Here is a 27,207-nt window from a genome sequence, read left to right as displayed (position 1 = left end):
TCTGTTGAATTTAATTGACTCGTGTAATACGTACTGATGGTGAAAATCATTGCCTTTGAAACGCGAGCTCTATTCCCATCTCATTTATATGTTAATACAATATGCCAGACATGACATAATTTAACTTGCTTTCAACCGGGAATATTATCGCTACAAGTGATTACTCAGACTGAACGAATATACAAATTATGTGAAATGAAAAGAGACTGGGAAAATCAGCGCACTTCTATGTGTCCAACTTAACGAGGAAATAGATTTCAGAATTGTGCAACGACTCTTGAATTCAAGTAGAGGAAGGAAGGAATGATAATAATGAGAAAATGGGACCACAGAATGAATGTTTAAAGAGGCCGCTGTGTAAGATGCTATATTAAAGGGTCATTATTTTGGATGTACATTCATCCATTCATTCCTTTTCCTTCAGCTTAGTACCTTATGTATCAGAGGTCACCACAGCGGAATGAGCCACCAACTATTCCTACATGTTTTACGCAGCGGATGCCCCTCCAGCCGCAACCCAGTACAGGGAAACTCCCATGCACACACTCATACACTACAGCCAATTTGGTTGACCCAATTCACCTAGCGCATGTCTTTGGACTGTGGTGGAAACCGGAGCACCCGGGTGAAACCCACGCCAACATGACGAGAACATGTAAAACTGCTAAGTGAAAAGAAATGCCAAGTGGCCCAGCCGGGACTTGAAACAGTGACCTTCCTGCTGTGAGGTGACAGTGCTAACTACTGAGCCACACGCTGTACATAATAACTCTCAGATTGTATATTGGTTTCAGTCGAGCCCCTCCTTCCAGAATCCCCAGAGTGCTATGATTGGCCAAGTGCACTGTGATTGGCAAACATATCATGGGCTCTATTTTAACAAATTAAGCATGTGTGAAACCACTTCTGCTATTTTAAGGAGGGGGAAAACAGTTGTTGAACCCAACGCATAGTCTAAAAGGGTTGTGCTTATTCTCTTAAGAGTTATGGGTGTGTTTTGAGCATAACGTGCATTAAACCAATCAGAGTCTCATCTCCCATTGCCTTTAAGAGTCATTTGCGTCATGCCATCTTGCATTTTCTATCTACATGATGGATTTTAAAAGCAGAAAAACGTAACGCTTCACTAACGAGAAAACATCTGCGTGAGGTAAAAGATCATTTACAGATTGGGCTTCTTACTTTCGTCATGGATTCAGGATACAATGGTGGACGCACTCCACTGAAAACATCCATTACATATTCAATTTTGTAATTGCGGATGAGCTTGTGTTATTCAGAGGTTGTTATCTAAGTATAACATACTTTGGAATGTCACAACTGACCAATCAGAATTGAGTATTTGATATATATATGTAAATATATATATATATATATATATATAAACATTGGTTCATGGAAAAACAACTTAATAAATATTAATTATTATTTTTATTATTATTATTATTATGCAATAATTAAATCGACATTTAGAAAACAACAAGTACTGGGTAAGGATTAATCACAATTAATCGCATCCAAAATAGTAGTTTGTGTTGATATAATGTATATGGGTGTGTTATATATATTTATTATCTACATGTGATACACACACATACATATATAGAACAAAATTATACTAAACGATTTTGTTACATAAATGTTCAGGATACATCGAATTCCTGTTGGATTGCACTACTTTGCACTCTTTTGTAAAAAATTTAATGAGTGTGTATATGTGCAGGTATGGTGTGTCTGGTGGTGGCAGTGATGTATTGGCTCGGGTGGGAGATGGGAGCAGTCGAAGCCATCTCTCTCTCCATATTGGTGGGCTCTTCGGTGGACTACTGCCTGCATCTGGTGGAGGGCTATTTACTGGCGGGCGACACAGAAACCTCAGGACTGGTGAATCACAGTTTGCTACAGTTTACATTTATTCATTAACTTTACAAAAGCGTGATGTTGAAACCACATCCAATTCAAGTTTACGTGTAAAGCGCTTTTCATAATAATCATTAATCAAAGCAGCTTTACTAAAGGTGCATGTATGTTATGTTATGTTATGTTATGTTATGTTATGTTATGTTATGTTATGTTATGTTATGTTATGTTTTATGTTATGTTATGTTATATGTTATGTGATGTTATATGTTATGTCTTATGTTCTTGTGTTATGTTATATGTTATGTTATATGTTATATGTTATGTTGTTATGTTCTTATGTTATGTTATATGCTATGTTTTATGTTATGTTATGTTATGTTATATGTTATGTATTATGTTCTTGTGTTATGTTGTGTTATGTTATGTTATTTTATGTGTTATGTTATATGTTATATGTTGTTATATGTTATGTTACGTTATGTTTTATGTCATAAAGTGTTATGTTGTTATATGTTGTTATGTTATGACCTTTAACTTTCGAATTGGATTGTAAAGCAATAATGTGCACTTTTTGTAAAGCAGCATTGAAACTATAATTTTTGTGAAAAGTGCTATAGAAATTAACTTAAATTGAATATTGTGTCAACATCACACTTTTGTAAAGCTTTTGGATTATCTTTTTATGTTGTTATGTTATATGTTGTTATGTTTTTTGTTCTTATGTTATAATGTGCTATGTCGTGTTATGTTATGTTATGTTATGTTATGTTATGTTATGTTATGTTATGTTATGTTATGTTATGTTATGTTATATGTTGTTATTATGTTGTCATTGTGTTATGCTATTATGTTGTTATCATGTTTTTATGTTATGTTGCGTTATGTTATGATGTTATGTTGTGTTATGTTGTTGTGATATGTTGTTATGTTATGTTATGTTTATGTTGTTATGTTGTGTCATGTTATGATGTTATGTTATGTTATATGTTGTTATGACCTTAACATTTTGTAAAGCTGGTTTTATACAATAATTATTGTGAAAAGCGCTATACAAATATGAATTGAATATCGTGTCAACATCTCACTTTTGTAAAGTTAATCGATTATGTTGTTATGTTATGCTAGGTTATGTGTTATGTCATGTTTTATATTGTTATATGTTATGTTATGCTATGCTGCTATACGTTGCTATATTATGTTGCTATGTTATGTTATGTTATGTTATGTTATGTTATGTTATGTTATGTTATGTTATGTTATGATGCTGTTTAAGTAATTTGTTGTTATGTTATGCTTTATGTTGTTTTATGTTATGTTATGTTATGTTATGTTATGTTATGTTATGTTATGTTATGTTATGCTGTTTAAGTAATTTGTTGTTATGTTGTTATGTTATGTTATGTTATGTTATGTTATGTTATGTTATGTTATGTTATGTTATGCTGTTTAAGTAATTTGTTGTTATGTTGTTATGTTATGTTATGTTATGTTATGTTATGTTATGTTATGTTATGTTATTTTATGCTGTTTAAGTAATTTGTTGTTATGTTATGTTATGTTATGTTATGTTATGTTATGTTATGTTATGTTATGTTATGTTGTGTTGTGTTGTGTTGTGTTGTGTTGTTATGTTATGTTGTGTTGTTCTGTTCTTATGTTATGTTATTATGTTATATGGTATATGTTATATGTTATGTTTTGTTCACATCCCTAAGCATCTCATTATTAGTACTCTGCGCACATAACACTGAAGTTCGGTTGGACTTCAGTTTAGGCACATCACTTGAACTGTTGAGACACTGGGATTTCCTTCCACTATTATGCCCTAGAGCAAGGCACTGAATCATGGGATGCTCCAGGGAACTCATTTATATTGGTGTACCATAAGCTGCCCCCAGATAAAACAGCAACTTCTTTAGAAAAGAACTCAAACAAAAGCAAGTTCAACTGCAGGTTGTATGCATCATGTCATTCCGTACAGCATAATACAGGGGTTGGCTTTAAAATAATTAAAAGTGCATCTCACTTTGGTATAATTTTGTCTCATAAGATCAGTCTTTTTCATATATTGTGAAATGTTTTCATAGTTGTAGTCCAAATTATTTGCCTCTTTTTCAAGTATTTCCCAAATTCTGTTTAACAGAGCAAGGAATTTTTCACAGTATTTCCTATAATATTTTTTCTTCTAGAGAAAGTCTTATTCGGTTTATTTCAATTAGGATAAACGTGCTACCCACTGTACCACCCAAAATAATTTTTCCGTTAAACAGAAATTGGAAATAAAATATACAGGGGGACTAATAATTCTGACCAACTGTATGTTGTGAAATGTTTACAATATTTGTCAAGTAGTATTGCATTTTATGTCAAAAACACCAAGCTAGACTAACTGGCTAGAATATTACGGATATTTTCATCAAAAGACCTTTGGCTCAACAACAAAAGGAAAAGCAGTGTGAACATGATCACTGCAGCGTTCAGCAGAAAACCCGCTGTTTCTCAACACAAACTCACTGACTAGCAGAAATGTCAGCATACTGATGAGACAAACACATCTGATCCTACATTCTGCAGTTCCTCAAGCTTTACATCTCTCAAGTATTGTGCATTTAATTGCTGACAGAGTTGCGAAACACAGTGGGCTAAACAGTATTCATGCTTCCTTTAAAGGATAGTAGCTTTACCATCAGTCAATGGGCTATATGCATAGCTAGTGTTTTTCAGCCAACAATAATCTTCCGGTGAAAGGTTAATATGACTATTTTTAATACGGTTCCATTTACAGCATCGATGTTGTAATGTAATTAAAATACAATCAGTTAAATTTTGTAACCCTTCCCCTTCACACTATTTCGAGGACGAAGGGGTAGGGGTACAATAATAGAATTGGGATTAGGCCTAAGTGTTGTGAAGTGGAAACAAGACATGGCATGGTGATTGTGTTAGCTCACATGAGGTGAATGTTAATCTGAAACCGGCTTTGCTTTTGGTTTTCAGGATCCCTCCATTAAACGGCAGATTCGAACCCTGGAAGCAGCCAATCACGTTGGAGTCGCCATCGTTTCCAGTGCCGTCACTACAGTGATTTCCACCATTCCTTTGTTTTTTTGTGTCATCGTGCCTTTCGCTAAATTTGGTCAAATCGTGGCTATCAACACGGCCATTTCCATCGCGTTCACACTCACGGTCACCACCGCACTACTTTCAGCAATGGGACCCAGCGACTTCACACGGCATCCCAGAGCTGTGCTTAAAGCTGCTGTGGTGGTCTTGATCTTGGGAATCTCTGGAGGTCTGCTGTGGTGGACTGGATCACAGTTTGCTCCTGAAATGCTGGTCTAAAAGCACACCGTTTCAGCCTGAAGGTGGATTTCCAGTGCTCTTAAAGTGACACCTGAAAAAAAAATGTATTTAATGTACAGTGCTCCTCAGCATACATGAGTACACCCCTTACAAATCTCTCATTTAGATTCATATTTTCCATAGGATTCTTTACAATATTATATTTGTGCATACACATTAGATTAGTCAGTACTAAAGCCAAATCAGAAGCTAATCTAACAAAATAACTAAAGATAACTGTTCAAAATTAGTACGCCCAAATTTATATGTTCGGCAGGGCTTAACATTAACACCCACCAAATGCGGGTAGACTTCAGCTGTGGCTGGTTAGACAGACACTCCCACTAGCCACTTTGGCTGGTTGAAATTCGTTTTTAAATTGCCAGTGCTGGCTCGTCACTAAAATGTAATATTTTACTTTATGAACGTTTGTCAATATGCGTGCAAATGTGATCTTAAAATCGAGAAGCAGCACGACTGATAATTGTTTGTGTGAGCAAAAGAAAGCAGGGGAATACCGAATAAGAGGATGATCAGGTGCACGGTGAGACACAGGCGATCCTGACGCACTGACGAGGGTTTTTAGTGTGTCATGTGCACATGTGATGTAAAGCTTGAGTGCTTAAGAGTTTTTCCAACCATGCCTGAAAACGTAATTGGTGCGATCGTTTCTCTTTGAAATAGACTGGGAAAAAAATTACGCTCGTGCACCCACAATCCTGCTGCTTTCAAGAGCTTGCGATTTTTTTTTGCTGCCGCTTTCGCTTTAACCATTATTTGAACAGATTATTACTGGGTCGTGTGCACGTCATCATCTTTTCATTATCGCACACGAATGTTTTTCACATGTTTTCTTTTGCTTACAGTTATTTTTATTAATATGGTTTAATTATCATCCTTTAAAATAACGTTGCTTTAATTTCAGATAACCTCTCCTTTTATATATATATATATTTATTTAATTTCAGATAACCTCTCCATTTTTATATATATATTTATTTAATTTCAGATAACCTCTCCATTTTTATATATATATATATATATATATATATATATATATATATATATATATTTATTTATTTATTTATTTATTTATTTATTTATATAAATATATAGTTAACTGCTGATCTGGGACCTTCAGCCAGGACAGACTACTGTTTTAGATCCATGAGAATAATTTAAAAAAATTGCCTATTGTTTTTTTAAAGAACATATTTGTTGAATTAAACGGTATAAATTGCTATATTTTGCTTGTTTTTATGCATTATTTAGATAATTATTTTTTTTTGGCAAGGAAATAATTCGTTTGGTGTTAGAAAATTGGCTAATCTTTAGTGTTGAGCCCTAAAAAGTCATCTGAAATCAAACTAATTGCGGCGTGACACTATGAAACCTCAACACTTTTGCTCATCCTCATTAAGCAAAGGTCACAACACACAAAAAAGTCAAATGAACGAGGAGCCATGCGGGCAGAACATATCATTTAAATCAAGTAATTTTAGCATGCCAGTGTCAAATTTATATATATTAAATATATTATCCTGACAACAAAATTGTGGCTAGTGAAAATGATGTGGCTAGTAATGTTGGAAAACTACTAGCCACAGTGGCTGGGGTTTAAAAAAGTTATTAAATATGTCAAATAAAACATTTTAAAAAGGAACAAATTAATTATAAATTTCCTATACAATTTAAATGTATTATCTTTCTACTTCTAAAGCTGTTCAGTGACTAAATAAACATCCATTTAATAAATCAGTTTTGTTTACATACACCAAAATATGACCTATATTCACTGAGAAATGGATACAAATACTCCTTTTCATAACGGGGTGTACTCATGTATGCTGAGCACTGTATGGTGCACACTGTTAGAACTTAGGAAACTCAGTTTGTGAATAGTTAGCTGTCCGCATGAAGGTAGCGAGTCTTGACAGATGTTGGACAAATGCACACTCTGTCGGGAGCTGGTGTTTTATGTTAATGACTAAAGAGCTGATTATTTCATGGTCTTTTGTATTTCGTTCACACTGTGGAGTGGACTCATGTCAGCACTTACATTGGTTCAAATGTGATGAAGTCTTAGAAAGGAGAGAAATGTGAATTCTGTGAATTCATCTGGCATGCAGGAGCAGGACGGCAACTAAAGGAGCAAGATAGTCTAATGCTGTGTTCACACCAGACGCGGCACGCGCGAATAAATCGCGTAAATAGACGTGCGAACATTTTGAGTTTACTCGCTTCCTTTGTCAAAATTCACTTCACATTAGGAAGTGACAATACATTAACCCTGTTCCTGAAGGCACAATACATAAGTATCGTTCATAATCAGACTATCTAAACCAGGGGTCTCAAACTCCTGGCCTGCGATAGTTTGATATGTATAGTACATTACAGTATTGTGTGCAGAGCTGAACGAACCCACCAATCACTGTGGGGTATATGGCTCTAGGAGGCGGGACATCGGCTGGACTTGATTCACATCATAGGCAGGGGTTCTATCTGCCCGGTGACTCTACCTTTATTGCTAAATGGCTAACATGGATTTTATTGAGATAGTAGCTGTGCTTTACGTGCTTTAGGAAGGCTGAAAAACAGCTTAGATTTGTTCGGCGCCGTGTCTGAGTGCCAGCTCTTTGAGTTCATCAACTCCTCCAGAAACTATAACTGGATGATGAAGGCTTTCAGCGGTGCTTCAGACTGAGCCGAGCCCAGTTTGATGAGCTGTTGTCCAGTGTCGGCAAGAGGACACCAACAACAGGCGCTACGTTATAATCACGCCCCTACAAGAGCAAGCTCATGATTGGTTAACGTGGCGCGAATGTTTGCTGAAGTTCAGATTTTCCAAATCGAGCAAATCAATTGCACAAAATGCTCACCTCGCGCCACTTCACGTCACTCGCGCCGCTTCATTCGCGGGAATCACTCCGCAGTATGTTTATTTGCATCTTTGCATTGAAAACATATAAATCAATTACGCTTGACGCTTTATCCGTGTCTGGTGTGAATGCAGCATAAACCCAATCCTGTTCCTGGAGATCTACCTTCCTGCAGAGTTTAGCTGCAACCTTGATCAAACGCACCTGTCGTTAATTACCAAGTGCACCTTCACATCCTGGCTGTTTCTCAATTCCAAGATTGTGACCAATACTCCAAAATCTCAAACATTTTCTCTCAGTCCGGCCAGGAGTGTAGACTAAATAGCCTCCATTTTGATTTCATGTTGACTTTAAGGAACAGAAACACACGCTGTTTCTTATCAGCAAACATTTTCCTACCTTACTGTGAGAGGTTACGTTGTTTTGTATTCGTCCAGAGCCAACAAATAGTCTATCGGTACAGATCATACTGCTTAGAGCACTTAGCCGTCAAGTAAACATGATGAAAAGAGCTTTGTTTTGTGTCTGTGAAATGTTAAGAGGAATTGTCTTGGACTTTTGTAAGATAAAAAGTGTAAACCTGTGGTGAATTTTCATGCTGGCTTTTTTTTTTGTGAGATTGTGGCGGACCCAACACCGAGCCCTGAGGTGAAACGCTGTGCTTCTGATGTGGTTTGTTAAAAAAACTCCCAGTGAAACCAGTTGTTTGCATTCGTGTTTGAGTAGATCCACTTAACCTCTTGTGTCTTCATCCTTTCTGATCGTTGGCATTTATCTGACTTTATAAACATATATACATATATATATATATATATATATATATATATATATATATATATATATATATATATATATATATATATATATATATATATTTATATATATGTTTATATATATTTATATATATGTTTATATATATTTATATATATGTTTATATATATATATATATATATATATATATACATATATATAAATATATATAAACATATATATGTTTATATATATATATTATATATATATATATATATATATATATATATATATATATATATATATATATATATATATATATATATATGTTTATATATATGTTTATATATATATATATATATATATGTATATATATATATATATATATATATATATGTATATATATATATATATATATATATATATATGTTTATATGTATATATATATGTTTATATATAATATTTAGAAATGTGTTGAAAAAACCTTTCCATTGGGGGAAAAATGTACAGGATGGCTAATAATTCTGACTTTAACTATATATATATATATATATATATATATATATATATATATATATATATATATATATATATATATATATATATATATATATATACATATATACATATACATACACATACACAAGTAACAATAATCAGATGCAACCTTCAATCAGTTTGATGGCTTTGACCTGGTAACCGTCGGTCTGGAAATAACAGCACACTTGAGCCACTAAAATCACAGCAAATTCTCTCTGCGTTTAGTTTAGAGTTCACCTTCAATGTGACGCTCATGTTAAAAGACTGAGTGAGAGAAATATACACACATTAACACACCAGACATGCCAGCATACAAGCAGGAATGTCAAAGAAATGTGAAGGTCATATACATATCTGACCTCAGAATTATATCCACTGTTAAAACTGATAATTAACAGTGATTCGTGGGTTTTCATTGCATTATGGGATGTTGCTCTCTGCTCTGTCGACTTTTGATGTTGAAAATTCAACTCTGCAGTTTAACAACATGACAATTTTTGACGTTTTAGTAGTTCGAAATAATATGTTTGTTCATTCTTTTTCCTTCGGCTCAGTCTCTATTTCAGAGGTCACCACAGCAGAATGAACCACCAACTAATCCGGGATATGTTTTATGCAGCTGATGCCTTTCCAGCAGCAACCCGGTATTGGGAAATTGGGACACATTCAGTCACACACACACCCATACACTACGGACAATTAAGCTTATTGCAAAATATAACTTGACTTCTAGTTGATCATTTGGAAAAGTGTCAGAAGGTTGATTTTTTAAATGAATCATTTGTTGAACTGCATCCCAATCATCACTTATACTGCAGAAGACCTACTGGAACCCGCATGGACCCAAGAGTCTCATACAAATCAGTCAAGTTTGGTGAAGGAACAATCATGGTTTGGGGTTATGTTCGGTATGGGGGCGTGTGAGAGATCTGCAGAGTGGATGATCAACATCAACAGCCTGAGGTATCAAGACATTTGTGCTGCCCATTACATTACAAACCACAGGAGAGGGCGAATTCTTCAGCAGGATAGCGCTCCTTCTCATACTTCAGCCTCCACATCAAAGTTCCTGAAAGCAAAGAAGGTGCTCCAGGATTGGCCAACCCAGTCTCCAGACATGAACATTATTGAGCAGGTCTGGGGTAAGATGAAGGAGGAGGCATTGAAGGTGAATCCAAAGAATCTTGATGAACTCTGGGAGTCCTGCAAGAACGCTTTCTTTGCCATTCCAGATGACTTTATTAATCAGTGATTTGAGTCATGTCAGAGATGTATGGATGCAGTCCTCCAAGCTCATGATGGAGTCAGACACAATATTCATTCTGTTTCCACTGCAGCATGACTTTATATTCTATACTGGACATTATTTCTGTTCAGTGACAAGACTTTTGTCTAAGCAAAGTCAGACCTTACTGTCTTAATGAAATCATTAAAAATCAAGGCCTCATCATATTTTATTCAGGTCAAATAAGCGTAATCTAGAGGACTTTACCTTTGGTATAAGCCACTTCTGAAACCAAATGATCAACTAAAAGTCAAGTTATTATTTGTTATTCCTAAAACTTGGACGGTAGACAAGATTTTTGTCAGGTAGTGTAGAAAAACAGTTTTGTTTTGAAAGCCACTTCCACCACAGGATAAAATAAAAAATAAATCAAATGTTAATTGCAACTTATCTTGCCATTTTTTTTTGTTTATATCTAAAATTGCTGACAGTTTTTTTTATTATTTTGCAGGGAATAGTATTTATTTTAAGCAAGTTTTTTTTCACAGACTTTGTTTTGCACAATTTCATCTTTTTGTGTATTTTCTAAAAAGAAAATCATAATTCAGACTTTTTTAATAGTTACATTTCAAATATTATTTCATCTGTTTTATTATTTAATGAAATTGATTAAATAATCTTAATATTATTTCATCAATTTTAAATGTCTCGAACAAAAAACAACAATAACTTCACATTTTTTATTGATTTGAAAAAGGCATCCTTTGCTAGTACATAATAACAATAATTTTAATAAAATACAATAATAAAAACAGTATGTACTTTTGATAGGACGATGGTCAAACGTGGTTGTACTTTATGCGTAATATATTACTGTAGTGCAAAAACAAATATACGTTTCATTATTGATTTTGAGGTTAACGTCGCTGATATTTCATTGCCCCACAGTCCAAAGACATGCGGTACAGGTGAATTGGGTAAGCTAAATTGTCCGTAGTGTATGTGTGTGAATGAGAGTGTATGGATGTTTCCCAGAGATGGGTTGCAGCTGGAAGGGCATCCGCTGCATAAAACATGCTGGATAAGTTGGCGGTTCATTCCACTGTGGCGACCCCGGATTATTAAAGGGACTAAGCCGAAAAGAAAATGAATGAATGAGCTTAATCTTTCCTCCAACAACTTGAGAAGGTGACTTTGATTGACATTTTTGTTTTTATTGAAGTCATATATTGCCTAGGTTGTAATTTACAGTACAAAATCTGGTATTACACTTTTTTTCTGTTACATTACAGCCTAAATTCTGTATATTTTAATTTTATACACTATTTCAAACTACTAATGTCAAATAAAGTCTCCTTCTTAAACCACAGAGTTGAATTTTCAACACCAAATGTCGACAAAGCAGAGATTAAACTCACATAATCGTAAATAAAAGGAGAAAACAACTGTCAATTATCAGATATTTTTAACAGTTTATAAAATTCTGAGGCCTAATAAACATAATTTCCCTATATTAAATTTTTTTCTGCCTGCTAGTCCTCTAACCCACCTCAAACTTTACTTTATTTAGCTCTCCCCATCAATTCTGCTTAATTTTTAATGCTGGAAACGGTAGATAGGCATTAATAATGCACTGTGGTGACCATTCATAATTGATGAACCGTTATATAGCAAATCCAACACTGATACGCGGTTATTTAGAAGTCATCCCAATCTTAAATGTGAGCGCAAGACCTTGAAACCATCACCAAATAAAAAAAAAGACCCTTCGGCGTTCGGCTAAAATAAAAAAAAACATGACTGAAAGCATTTAAAGGTGAGTTTAATTAGCTTTCGTACATATCGTGCTAACTACTGGACTTGAATTGATATATTTGGGCTTTTATTCAATTAAACGGTCAGTCCATAATTCCTGAGACTACAAGACAAAATGTGACATGAAGCATTTCAAAAGGAAAAATATAACATTCGATCAACTTGTTAACACTATGTGCAGTACATAGGTGAAAATTAACTATACAATATAAATAAATTGCATCTTTTTTTTTGCCTGGAGTTACACATTAGTTCTCGTCAAGATGTCTATGGTCTAGATGAATACATATTTACATACATACATATGATAAAATGCATAAACATGTATACCAAGTCTTGTGTGGGAAGGCCGGTCAGGGTGAATAGATCAAGCATACACTATTATGCTGAGGTAACTTCTCTTTTGTCTTGTTGTTTTGCCTACAAAACAGCATTTTTCTAACAGGAAGAAACACACACTGGCATTAAAATCATCAATGGGATGTGCTCCGACTAGCGAAATGTCCAAGTTCAGTTGTTCAAATATGCTAAACTGAATATAGACGGACAAACAAACACATAAAAGAGTTGATTTGAAGAACTAGGATATATAAGTTAGCGCTAACTGCTGACCATACGTTGAGCAAGTCGTTTGGTCACAGCGCTCGTGGCTTGAGGTCAACCGATTCAAAGACGGAAGAAGGCATCACAGCAAATCAAATAAAACATCGTATGTTCACGCAACCAAGTCAAACAGCATCCCGAGCCTTCAAATCTGCCGCCTTTAAAGGATTCGGAGGGGGGAAATGACAATCAGATATGCTGAACCTGAGATTTGTAAGAGCTTTTAGGTAAACCCACGAAGGCAAACGGCTGTGAAATGATATAGGAGGACGAAAAGTCTAGAAGAGATGCCAACTTCACGAAGATGATCCTGGAAACACTTCGGATCCAATAATCGGCCCTGGAGAGCTCAATACTCGGCACTATCCCACATCTAACACTGTTTTTCTCCCTGCTGACACCTGGACGCAGTTGAAATAGCACCATCCCACCACTCTACCACACGCTGAGGTACAGTATTGGTGTTTTTTCCCCTCGCCAACAGTATTAACACAACATCTATCTAGCAATGGGGCTTCTGGAGACTAGTAAAAAGAGCAATCCCTTCTAGCGTTAGCTGAAAATCATGGTAGGTGGAGAAAGAAATGGACCTCAGTCAGAGTTGACGCCATATTTAATGTGATAAGCTGACGGCCTTGCTTATTGAAAAGTTGTGTACACACCATGATGTCATTCTATCCATTCTTACTTCCATGAAAAATGAAAGGCAAATTGTGTTAGAGGTTGGTTTTTGTCCATACTATGATCCGACAGGGACCAAAGCGATGTTTTGGAGCAAACCAAGTTCCATTATATGAACGAACTATTCTCAATTGTGAATGACATGAAGGTAGTAAAAGTACTTAGCCCTTGTGCACTGTTCAAATTGACTAGCCTTTTTTTAGCCCACTGAATTAAACTGCTGTAAAACTGCTTCAGTTAAATATGTTTTCGATTATCAATCTCAGTCGTGATCAAAACTACTAAATGTTTATAAAAATGACAGGATTTTAACTCTTGAATTGCCTTGTTCACAAATGATGTCACTGATTTGGTGAAAAAACACACAAAATGCCACATTTTCAATATAAAAAGTAGCTGTGGACTGGATTTTTCCCTTTTATCACAGTCTTGGACATGATTAGTAACATCATTGGCTTTGACGCTTTGTTAGATTTTCATTTTATCTGCCTAATTTATTGTTGGTGGCTGTTTTTAGACCCATTGACTTCCATTCTAACCACATTTGATGGTGCATAAAGATACAGGGCTCTATTTTGATGACCAAAGCGCAGGGCGCAAACGCATTAAGGGCATGTCAGAATCCACTTTTGCTATTTTAAGGACGGAAAAATCCGCTTTGCACCGTGGCGCATGGTCAAACAGGGTTGAGCTTATTCTCTTAATGAGTTATGGGTGTGTTTTGAGAATAAACCAATCAGAGTCTCATCTCCCATTCCCTTTAAGAATCAGTTGCGTAAAACTGAGCGCTTCACTAGCGAGAAAACAGTTAAACAGAGCATCTACTGCACGAGAATGAGAGATGAGCCTGCTCATTATTTACTTTCACTTTCGGTCTCGTGGATAGAGAAACGTGTTGTACGCACAGACAATTATGTAGCCTATACATAATTAATTTCGTTTGTTAAGCGCAAAAATTTGTTTCAAATCTATTTCTAAATTCAGTTGTAATCTCAGAAAAATATTCATGACACATTTATAATGGCCTGATGATGATCATGTTTATGCCAGATTTATGACAGGTTGTGTTGTCTTGGTTATCTTCAGCTGTCATGACAAAGACATCCAAAATGAGCGAACAACACAGTTGTCATAAGCATGCATAAAATCTCATTCATCTTCATCATGTCATGACCCCCTTATGAACACCCCTTCAAGTGTTGCTGTTTTTTAAAATATTTAGTTTGAATATTATATTTTGGTTCATCTCTATCATTTTTCATTCTGATATTCATTTTACCGCCACTACAGGGGCTATAACACTATTCAGTGAATAAACAGTATACTAGGCATGGGCCGGTATAAGATTCTGACAGTATGATAACTTTGGATAAAACTATCACGGTATCACGATATTGAGCTTACTGCTCTAAAATATATTCTTTTTAAATGTCTGGGTAAAAAACTAAAACTTTTTCTCCTTTGAACACAATATCTTCTATTTCTTGAAAGATTTATGATATTTTGGAGCAGTAAACATATCAGGCTACATAACTCAAATGAATCATTGACATCTGATGTCTTCATTTGTTCCTAAAACACAGATTTCTTAACAATTTAACGGCATCTTTGGATATTTTTTCTGCTGGAGATACTGTTATCCTAAAAAACAAAAAATAAAAGTAAATAAAATTTGTACTCATACCTCAGGAACGGTATTCCAGAAAATTTTGGCTTTTTTAAAACCTTGACTTTTCCAAACCGCGGTATACCTTGAAACCGGTTATCGCCTCATGCCTAAAGAATACAATTACAAAAGTTTTACTAAAATTGGTATTCACCTAAAAATCCTGGCTTTCTTTCCTTCATTCCTTCTGTGAAAAATACTTCCAGAGATTTGCTTTTGCCCACACAATGAAAGTCAATGGTCCATAGTTCCATTTCGGACCCCTCTTGACTTTGATTACAAGGACAAAATAGCTTCTTTTGTGTTTTGCCTAGGTAAGTAAGTCTGGAATGACATGAGGGGAGGTAAACCATGACCGACTCTTCATTTTATGGTCAAAGCACCTCTAAAGAGTCTAAAGGTAATTTCACCTTTTTAGGAATCTACCCTGACTGAGGTCTTAAGACTCCGGTTTCATACTGTTTTGCAAAACAACTAGAAATCGTACAATAAAAGAGGTTAAAAGAAAGCTAGGAACTAGAAAACAGAATTGGGACTTCAGGACAAAAGAACAGCAATCGATTCTCATGTGGTTGTGCCAAATTTGTGACAAAGAAGGCAAGCACATTATCAAGACCTTTAAAAAAGAAGTATAGACAACATACCAATCTGTAATTTTAGTTTTTAAAGCAGAAGCAATTAACATCCATCAGACATGGGCCAGATTTTGTTTATAAGTCTTTTAATATGATAGCTGTTTCTGGAAAACCTCCTGGAGATTGATCATTTCTGGGGGGCAGGGAACCTTCTGGACTACTGGCCAGGAAAAAAGCGAGGTTTCATTACAAATGCTGGTGCCACCATCACGTCCACATTTCCTTCAAGCTGTACCACATGCATCTCTTTGACATACAGTGTCATTTGCTCAAGTGACGACAAAGGAACTGACCCCATGGTGGCCATCATGAACAAGCAATGCCAATAAAGTCAAGAGGAGACGGTTGTTTCCCCACAGCGCTGCAGTAAATCTCTCCATTCAACGTTGGAAACTTGCGCCCCGAATGCCCCTTTCTCACTTCCTACTATTTGAGTTTGGTTGACCGCTTGGTTCTCCTGCGGGAGTTCCTTAGTGTATGCACTCTCGGCTCATGAAAAGGCGACAAGTGGGATTCTAGTAACCAGATCAGCTATGCCCACCCTTCCCACCCTCCCACAATCCCTTTTGATTTCACCCCTATATTGGTATCCAGCGACTGAATACTTTCCACCCCCCTCCCCTAATCCGCATCTTGCCCGGAACGTAATCATTAAAAAAAAGGAAGGTAAAAACAAGGTCTACTGCGGAATGGCTTTACTCCTCACAGTCAGTAGGGGATGCCAGAGCCCCTGTGAACTACTGAGGTGCGGTTGGCGTTCTTGCGGCTGGTCCGTCGAGTCTGGGTGTTTCTGGCGGCCGGGGGGCTCCGAGCGACGGGCGAGGACCTCCCCCTGGGGCCCTTTCGCTTCCCCCTAGGCCCTGCACGGCCCCTCCCGGCCACTAGGGGTCACTTCTTACGGGAGTGGAGTGTGTCCTGAAACTTGGTGCTGGTGTAGCGCACGTGGAAGCCCTTCTTGTTGATGGTGTCGTCGGAGTGGAATTTGATGACGATGGAGTCGCCGGCTGAGTAAATCTCCTCTGGAGGCTGGAAGCACAGAGTAGGATGTAAGCGAAATATTTATTGAACACATCACCATTTTTTTTACAAAACATATTTCTGAAGGTGCTGTTGACTTGAAAATTTCAGCGGATGTTGGTAACAACTAAATAAATCCATATCTGCAAACAAAACTAAACAAATTAGTTTACAAATTTAGTTATATTTATATAATAAAATGAAATTACGCAGAGAAAAAGTATTAAACACATGAAGAAAGGAAGGAGTAGAAAGGCAGTGAGAGCCCAGACAGCAGTTGAAATCTCTCAGTAGTTCTTTAGCAACCCTCTGCCCTTCCTCAGTGTAAATAAATATCAGCTGCTTTAGTCCAACATCTACATTAGCAGGAGGATGAAGATGAAACCAGGGTGGACATTTCAGCAAGACAATGATCCAAAACACAGCCAAGGAGACTTAAAACAATACAGATGATGGACTTTTCTTTGAAATTCAGTGCCCTGAGTGAATCAAGAGAGGAACAACTTGGGTCAAAAGTCTACCTATGAAAAACTGGCTTTGACTCATTTAAGTGCTTAATTTTAACCTGTCTTAATTGTCTTGATTGAATTTCCCGCTTTGGTGTGGTTAAACAGCGAGTAACTTTCATTTTTGGGTGAACTAGCCCTTTAAATATTTCAGGATACAGATTTTTGTCATTCAACATTGTTATACAAAAGTCCTATCTCGTCCATTTTGTGATTAAATGTGTCACGTGGTGTATTCTAGCCTTGATTATTGTCTTTTGCATCAGTTATAGTGAGCTAGCAACCAAAGTCAATGTTTTAAGTTGATATAAATAATAAGTGTGCTCTCAACATCGAAGGCTGAACACAAATTGGCCTTCTCTATTGGATTTGTGGTTTAGGCTAATTACAAAATCCATTGCAATTGACTAAACATTTTCTGCCAAATTGGACATTTAGGCTGCATTTACACTGCGCTGTTCAAGTGACTCAATTCCGATTTTTTTCTCCCATGTGGCACAGATCGGATATGGCCCATGTATGTGTAAGCAGGAATCACATCCCTGCTGAAAAATCCAGTTTAAAGCAGCCTAGGCTGGTTGGCTGGTTCTAGCTGGTTGACCAGCCTGGTTTTAGAGGGGTTTTGGCCATTTCCAGGCTGGTTTCCAGCCATTTCCAGCCTGGTCTTAGCTGGTTAGGCTGGAAAATGACCAGCTAAATCCAGCTAAGACCAGCTTGACCAGCCTGGTTTAAGCTGGACAGTTTTGGCTGGGCTCCCAGCCTGTCTAGGCTGGTCAAGCTGGTCAATCAGTTTTTCCGTATGAAAGAAGATGGAGATAACACAAAGTGCTCTTAACTCTCAACAATAACAGATGACCATGTCCAAAAGTGTTTGCATTAAAGGGATAGTTCACGCGAAAATGAAAAGTCTGTCCTTTAGTTGAGCTTTACTTGATTCAAACCTTGATTCAAACCTATGAGTTTCTTAATGAGAACACAACAGAAGATATTTTGAAACATGCTGAAAACCTGTAACCACTGACTTTCACAGTAGGACCAACAAATACAATGGAAGTCAGTGGTTACAAGTTTTCAGCATGTTTCAAATATCTTCTTTTGTGTTCTCAAGGTTTGAATCGAAAAAATCTCGAAGAAATTACATTTAGTCATTGTTGCGTGAACTATCCCTTCAACGCAAATGCTTTCCGGCATGGATATCTATTCCTGTTGAGGTTAAGAGTAGTTTGCTTTATCTCCATCTTCTTACATACTAAAAAAAACTGATTTGGACACTGTTTTCATCATTTGGATGAACTAAATAAAATAGGGAATGCGCAATTTAATGGAGTATCTCAAAGGATAGGATACAACTTCAGAGTATTTGGCATTGTGCAGCAAACAGTCTGGAATATGTTAAGAGCTAGAGAGTGTGTTTCTTCTCTGTTCTAATGGGTTATTTTGGGCCGTGACGGCCTAATGCGGCAGCACACTTAAGCTCATGTCGCTCGAGGGACACATTCTCCTGCTGTTAGTAAATTATCAGTTGCGTCGGATTCAAAGTGTGCAATAAATGGCAAGTTACCAAACTCGATTGAGACAAACGCCAAATGTCCTCACCATTTAAGTCAAACAAATCTCTCTGTCGATAAGAAGGCCATCGGCAGTATCACAATAACATCTGATACACAGTACTGTGCAAAAGTCTTAGCCCCCCCCCCCAGTTACAGCGGTTGTCTTACTCTGAGGGTATAATGAAATTATATATTACGTCTCTTTTTCTTTATTAAAATATAAACAGAGAATACAGGTTCTAGTTGGAATTTGTTGGGTCTAATTGTTTAAGAAATATGAAAGAAAGAGAGTGAGAAAAATGAAATAATGAATGAAAAATACTGGAGTTTCTGTCTTGGTTTGATCTGCATTTCTGCCAGAGCTGTTGTTAATATTGCCTGAACTGATGGGAAAACCAAATAAGAGGAAAAAAAAAATCTTACTTAAAATTTTTGTCTTGTTTCTAGTCTAAATATCTACATTTTAACGCATATATATATATATATATATATATATATATATATATATATATATATATATATATATATATACGTTTTTTTCCTTGAAACAAGCTATCTGCCAATGGGCCATGTAAAAAAAAAAAAAAATTAAAAATAAATAAATAAAATAAATAAAAAAAAATAATAATAATATATATATATATATATATAATTATTATTATTTTACTTTTATTTATTTTTATTAATTTTTTTACATGGCCCATTGGCAGATAACTTAGCTTGTTTCAAGGAAAAAAAAAACGTAATATTGACAAATTTCTTCTAAAGGTGAAAACAAAACAATATTTTTACTTGGTCTGAGAATTTTAGATATTTGTACTAGAAACGAGACCCAAAAAAAAGCATTTTTTGCATTGTGATTGTTCAATTTCTGTACCTAAAAACGTTTAGTGTATGTTCACGCCGAAAGCAGTGAGAGCATTAAAGGGCACCTATGGTAAAAAAAATCGACTTTTCAAGCTGTTTGGACAGACATATGTGCATGTACGGTGTATAGACTGTCATATTGGGGTGATATAAACACACCCAGTGCTTTTTTTTCAATTTAACAACATAAAAAACAGTGGACCAATTGGACCTGACGTAGGAGAGCAGTCCCCCCGCCCACCAATATTGATTGACAGGCGCGTCATCATATCCTCAGGTTGTTGATTCACGTCCGCCATTTTCAGCGTGAGTCGAAGCGATATCACTAAAGGAACACGCTAGCTCTATTTTTAGATGCAAGGCTCATTGGGCTCAACACAAGATCAATATTCTCCACATTATCGCTCTAATCGGAATTATTGCATGCATGCATATGCATTAAATAAGTTACTGGCGAGTTACTTATATTTTTCTTTAAAAACGCGGGAATCTCATGCGACAGTACAAAACAGTATAGCAGCTTCAGGATATTTCAGACATATGGACACATTGGATAATTAAGTGGAGCAAAGCCTCACCACATTGATCTCCCATTGTTAAATGAATCTGATAAAAAGTGTGCAACATTTTCACGCTAGAAAGCATGTTTAATGCAGGAATGTAACTGACATGCTGCAACGGCCCCTTTAAATACGAGATCAATGTAGCGAATTTTGATGCTCTCGCCGCGAGCTGAAGGCAGACATTGTTGTCGCCAGGGCGGCCAGAGTGAGCTTTGCAACTCTCACCGCCTTCCGAGTGAACGCTTCCCAGAAAAAACATCAAATAGAGATATTCAAACAATCTTGTAAAACTCTATTAATATTGCAATACTTTTCGCACAAAAATACAGCATCGCAATTTGAATGCATTGTCTGAATTGATGGATTGTGAATTAGAGGTCTGCATTACAGCCGCGGGACCCGACCAGATTTCTTGCGGCGCATAGAGTGATAGAGTGATTAGAAAAAAGTCTCTGGCGCTGTTTTCTACAGGTGGTTTGTCAAGCCCACTCACCTGTGTGAGGTATGCTCAGAAATGCACAATGTTTTTTCTCGAGATATGGAGCGATCGTAAAAATAAGAGTCTGGTGCATATGTAGATGGAAGTGTGTTTTCTACAGGTGGTTTGTCAAGCCCACTCACCAGTGTGAGGCACGCTCAGAAATGCACAATGTTTTTTCTCGAGATATGGAGTGATTAGAAGAAAGTGTCTGGTGCATATGAACATGGAAGTGTGTGCTTTCTACAGGTGGTTTGTCAACCCCACTCACCTGTGTGAGGCACGCTCAGAAATGCACAATGTTTTTTCTCGAGATATGGAGCGATTGTAAGAAAGAGTCTGGTGCACATGAAGATGAAAGTGTGTGTTTTCTTCAGGTGGTTTGTCAAGCCCACTCACCTGTGTGAGAGACGCTCAGAATTGCAATACATATACAAAGAGGATACGTATTTCACACTCCTACTGTACATCTGAATTTAATCCAAGTATAATGCCTAGTTAAAGCAAAAATATAAATGTTGTCAATATTTACTCATCCTGAAACCACAAGACTGAAAACCACAAGGGAGAAGAGTGTCCCATATTTTCTGTTGGTATATTAAACGTATAGTTCGTCCAACAGTAATGACCCTGCACTTGCTCCATACCTTTTACCTTTAAGTCTTAGGCTCCTAAAGCTGCAGTCTTGCTGTTTTGTGACCCGTGCAGCTAATCTCATTCACACAGAACTAGAAATTAGGGAAAACCCTACAGTCTCAAGCGAGGTGAAGGGTCTGTTGTAGTAGGGTCATGGACGGCAGGGTTAAACAGGACTATAAAAGGGAAATTGAACACAATGCCATAGTTGAAAGCAACCAATCAAGCCTAACTTAGTCCTCAGAGTGAAAAAAGCGGTGAAGAAAAATGTGGTTCTGCATGATAAGCTGGATTAATTCATGCGGTTTCTTGGAAAAATTCGATTTAATTAAAATCCTGTGGCACATTTAGACGTAGAGGTTTTGATAATGGGAGCTAAAACTACAAGTTAAAAGAGTTCGCAGAGTGATCAATTATTCACTTGTCATTTTATACCCGGAAGACTTTTAAACACAAATTAAGAGATTTTTTAATGAAGCCAGAGAGATTTCTGACCCTCCTTTGAAGGTCCATTCCAGCACAAAAAAAACCCTGAAGCATCAGAACGTTCATTGTAAAACTTGTATACTGTACTCAATGCTTAATGAATGAAAAGCTCGAACTTGCTTCATTGACGCATAAAAACCTAGTGAACGTTATGTAATTAAATGCTTAGTGGGCTTGACAAACCACCTGTAGAAAACACACACTTCCATCTTCGTATGCACCTGACACTCTCTTACAATCACTCCATATCTCTACACTTTAAAAATTATATCATCAATTTGTCCCGACAACACATGTTTTTAGGTCATTGTAACTTATTAAACTTAGCTAATCATGTTCTAACTTAATTTTATAAGTTACGCAAGCTGTTTTAAGTCAGTTTAACATAATACAAGTAGTTAATCAAAGTATACTGTACTCAATGCTTTATGAATGAAAAGCTCGAACTTGCTTTATTGACGCATAAAAACCAGGTGAACATTATTAATTAAAAGCTGTTCATCATGTAATCTAAAGAAGAATTTCATTAATCTCTGTAATCGATGAAACATTAAACGTTTGATGGGATAGATTGAGTAAATTCAATTATCTTCAATTGTGTTTTGAAGATGAATTTAAGTCTTGTGGATTCAGAATGACATGAAGATGAGGAAATATTCACAACATTTTTATTTGTTTTAACTTGCCCTTATACTAAAAGGTTGCTAGTTGCCAAAACGTAACATATAGATGTTCAGTAGGAGTGTGAAACATGTATTGTCTTTCTATATGTATTGCAATTCTGAGTGTGCCTCACACAGGTGAGTGGGCTTGACAAACCACCTGTAGAAAACACACACTTACATCTTCGTATGCACCTGACACTCTCTTACAATCACACCATATCTCTACAATTTAAAAATTATATAATCAATTTGTGCCGACAACACATGTTTTTAGGTCATTGTAACTTATTAAACTTAGCTAATCATGTTCTAACTTAATTTTATAAGTTACGCAAGCTGTTTTAAGTCAGTTTAACATAATACAAGTTCAATAGACTCATATGGTTGATTTGATTCAGCTTAAAAATTTAAGACAACCAGGATTATTTTACAGTGTAGAAAAAAACTTTTTTGAAGTGTGCCTCACACAGGTGAGTGGGCTTGACAAACCACCTGTAGAAACACTCGCCTCTCCATATGCACTGAACACTTTTCTAAAACTCCATCTTACACGGATCTAATAAGGTAAACAATATTTACTTGTGAATGTACCAATAATCATGTTGCACTACTCACGTTTTCAACCGTAAACGCCTCTTTTGCACAAAATATTGCACAATATTGTTTCTGTTTTCCATAAAGTAATTGTATAGTCCGGCTATGTGTATAGTTAACTATTTATACTCTGCTCAAAATACCACACAAATAATGTTTTCTAACTCTCTGAAACTGAACCTTTTAGGCTTTGATCCATATCGTGTCGTTTTGGTGACTGTCACTTTAAATTCAAATGAGATTGTGCTCCTTTAAAAAGAGGGTGGAGCTGCTAATGCCTGTGTGTCAGCATAGTGGCAGATTTAAAACAGGACTAACATTACATATAGTTAGATTAAGGCTCCAGTATGTTATGTATGGGGTTTAAGATTGCTCTTATGTACAGTGTTGTGTTTATATTTATGATTATGTGAGTATAAATAATAAATAAAATAAATAATAAATAAAAAATATATATATATATATATATATATATATATTGTATATATGTATATATAATAAATAAAACTAAATAAATAATAATAAAATAAGTAAAAATAAAAATAAATAATGATAAATAATATGTAGTATGCTTATAAATGTGATATCAATTTCATACAACAATTCAACAAACAAGTTCATATTAAGTAAGTTACTCTTTAGACACAATATTGTCTGTTTGTTTGTTTGTATGTTTGATAAAGGTTTTGTTTGTTTGTTTGATACTACACATACAGGGAAACTGGAGCATTTTAAAGCCATGAAGATCAATCGATTCATCAGCAGATTGCTCGTATGTCAGCTTATAAATAGACCATCTGACTGACGTGACTTTGAAACGCTCCAGTGTCACTGCATCTGTGGTTACACTCAGTAAACACCGGTGAGTTTGGTGAACTGATGACCTTCACGGCCAATCACAGTCATTTCTGTTGAGCACGTGAACACAATGGCCAATCATTGCTTTTTAAGAACGTGCTTAACAGCGCTTGGAAAATGGACGTTTTCGAAATTTCAGTATTGATTTGTACCAAAATCCAGTATCGTGACAACCCTAGTGTACAGTTAGTGCTTTGGAAAGCAACTTACCACCTGCTTTGTTTCTATTTGAATCAACCCTTTTGACCAAATGAATGATTCACTGAATTGCTGCCACCTACTGGCAGTATTAACAACAGCATTCACCATCGGAAGGTGGCATTATGTAGGAGAATTTTGCTTCCACAATTGAAAATAAATAAAGAAATCCAACCTTAGCGCTCAATTGCTCCTCCCCTTCTGATTAATAGATTATAGCTCCACCCCTAACACTTAATATCCAATAAAACCCCATTTTTTGCTGAATAAGTTCATCATCATCATCAATTTAACAATAGCATGGCTTTAACTCTCTTTTTTCCATCTATGTTAAGCTGTTTTGCCAATCTACATCATAAAATGCGCTATAAATAATATAGAAATATAGAAATAAAGACGAATTTAAACAAAATCCAAAACTATTTTTGCTCAATCATGTAATGAATGTATAATAGTGCTTTACCCCTGATCCGCAGTAGCGTCCGAGTCTGGGTGATTTGGTGTCGGCTCCGTCGAAGAGCTCCATGTAATCATAGCCACAGTCGGCCTCCTCCTCGATTTCGAAGGTCTGGAAGATGAGCTCCACGCCATAGCCCTTCTCTGCTGTGATCACCCACTGACAGTCTGATGCCCCGGGGTAGTTATTATCACCAAACTGGGCATGAGAGTAGAGGTCTTTAGTCTTCACCTCCGCTTTCAGACGCCCTCCGCACTCTGCAGAACACCGGGAAATGAAGACGTGAGGTAAATGTCACCCTTAGAATTAACTGCACTGCACATTAATAGTCAATAGCGGCAACATCCCACTCTCCCTCGTGAAGCTAATATGGGAATAACTGAAACTGCAATTCATCGACTGGCCTTTGGGGGCTGACTCCAGAAACTCCAGATGTTCACTGACTTCCATGCTAAATTGGCCATTTTTACAGCTGATAAAAACATGTTTACAACCTGGTACAAAAGATGGTTTTGGTGCATATACTGTAGCTAATGTAACCCTTCATGACAACTGTGAGGGGGTGTATTTTTTTTATAACTCATTCGTTTTATTTATATTAAGGGTTGTAAAGCTCATGGTGCAAAAGCCTTCTAGCTTCATTTGCGCTCTTCAGAGACCTATGGGTGACGTCACGGATACTACATCAATTGCCCATAGAATAAGTAATGGTAAAGTATGCTTTCAATGGGAACTGTATTGGATTTAAAGGGGGCCTATTATGCTTATTTTTATAAGGTGTAAAATAAGTCTCTGATGTCCCTAGAGTGTGTATGTGAAGTTTCAGCTCAAAATATCACACTAATAATGTTTTATAACAGCTCCTTTCAGACTTAGATCCTAATCATGTTGTTTCGGTGACTGTCGCTTTAAATTCAAATGAGATTGTGCTCTTTTTAAAAAGAGGGCGGAGCTACAGATGCCTACATGTCAGCATAGTGGCAGATTCAGAAGTATACTATGTTGATTGTTATGAATATTAGTAAAAGTCATTATTCATTTATCATGCGTCTTATTAATAACTTATTGATTAATAAGAAATGACACAGTGTGTAATGGTAGTGTACATTCAGGTTATACTGGTGTGCTGACCTGCAGTATGGGAAGCCTCGAAGCCTTTCTTCTGCACCGAGTTATCCGAGAAGAAGCGGATGAACATCTTGTTCCCGGTGGATATGATGGGTTGAGGTTTCTTGGTGCCGCAGTAGCGTCCGAGACTCTGTGCTTTACTATCCCGACCGTCATAAATCTCGATGTGGTCGTAAGCACATTCCAGATGAGGCTCCATGTCGATTTCATTAAAAGCCTGAAATGAACGACTCAAGTTAAACTCTGAACCGCAGATGCGCAATTTAGCATAATTGATGAAGTTGAAATATGAGGATGTGGGGATACTGAAAATTGAAACATTGATTGTTCACACTGGGTATGTTTTTGTTAGTGAAAAGAGCACTGGAGTGAAAGAGAGCAAAAGACTGAACTTGAGGAAGAAATGTCATGTATGAGGCAAAAGCTCAACAATCAAACCTCTCTGTCTTTTGGTTTACACTGAACATCTTTTTCTTTTTCAAAACGCAAGACATGGGGCAGTGGAATGGAGGAACAAATTAAGTCTAGAGATGAAACTTCGCTCTGAATATGTTTTTGAAGTCTATAGGAAACTGATAAAGATCAGAATGATGGACTGCAGATGGATAAACAGGACAATGGATGGATGGATGGATGGATGGATGGATGGATGGATGGATGGACGGACAAACGGATGAATGGATGGATGGATGGATGGACAGACAAACAGATGGATGGACAGAACATTTGATGGATGGATGAACGGATGGAGGGATAAAAGAACGATGGGAGGAAGGAACAACAGAAAGATGGATGGATAGATGGAAATTGGATAGATGGATGGATTTTTACAGACAAATGAATAGAACATTTGATGGATGGAGGGATAAAAGAATAATGGGAGGAAGGAATAACAGAAAGATGGATGGATGGATGGATGGATGGATAGATGGAAATTGGATGGATAAAGGAATGATGGGAGGAAGGAACAACAGAAAGATGGATGGATGGATGGATGGATGGATGGATGGATGGATGGATTTTTACAGACAAATGAACAGAACATTTGATGGATGGATGGATGGCTGGATGGTTGGAAGGGTGGATGGATAAAAGAATGATGGGAGGAAGATACAACAGAAAGATGGATGGATAGATAGAAACTGAATGGATGGACAGATTTTTACAGACAAATAAGCAGAACATTTGATGGATGGATGAGTAAA

General features: G+C 36.4%; 2 protein-coding genes across 2 annotated transcripts in view; one reads left to right on the top strand and one right to left on the bottom strand.

Moving 5' to 3' along the window:
- Positions 1–5,806, top strand: part of disp3 (dispatched RND transporter family member 3) — a 111,141-nt gene extending 105,335 nt beyond the window's left edge. The window contains exons 20-21 of the mRNA XM_056463027.1: positions 1,724–1,884; positions 4,861–5,806. Coding sequence (XP_056319002.1) covers positions 1,724–1,884; positions 4,861–5,205 — 506 coding nt within the window. The 3' untranslated portion in view covers positions 5,206–5,806. The remainder of the gene's footprint in view (positions 1–1,723; positions 1,885–4,860) is intronic.
- A 6,598-nt stretch (positions 5,807–12,404) lies between these two features.
- bmp1a (bone morphogenetic protein 1a) overlaps positions 12,405–27,207 on the bottom strand; it is a 138,912-nt gene continuing 124,109 nt past the window's right edge. Inside the window, exons 18-20 of the mRNA XM_056463026.1 lie at positions 26,006–26,219; positions 24,881–25,131; positions 12,405–17,025 (exon numbers count right to left, since the gene is read on the bottom strand). Of these exons, the coding sequence (XP_056319001.1) occupies positions 16,888–17,025; positions 24,881–25,131; positions 26,006–26,219 (603 nt within the window). The 3' untranslated portion in view covers positions 12,405–16,887. The remainder of the gene's footprint in view (positions 17,026–24,880; positions 25,132–26,005; positions 26,220–27,207) is intronic.

Source organism: Danio aesculapii, chromosome 8, assembly GCF_903798145.1.
Source record: "Danio aesculapii chromosome 8, fDanAes4.1, whole genome shotgun sequence".
NCBI lineage: Eukaryota > Metazoa > Chordata > Actinopteri > Cypriniformes > Danionidae > Danio > Danio aesculapii.
The sequence above is the reverse complement of the archived record's forward strand: the minus strand, read 5'-3'. Positions and strand labels throughout refer to the sequence as shown.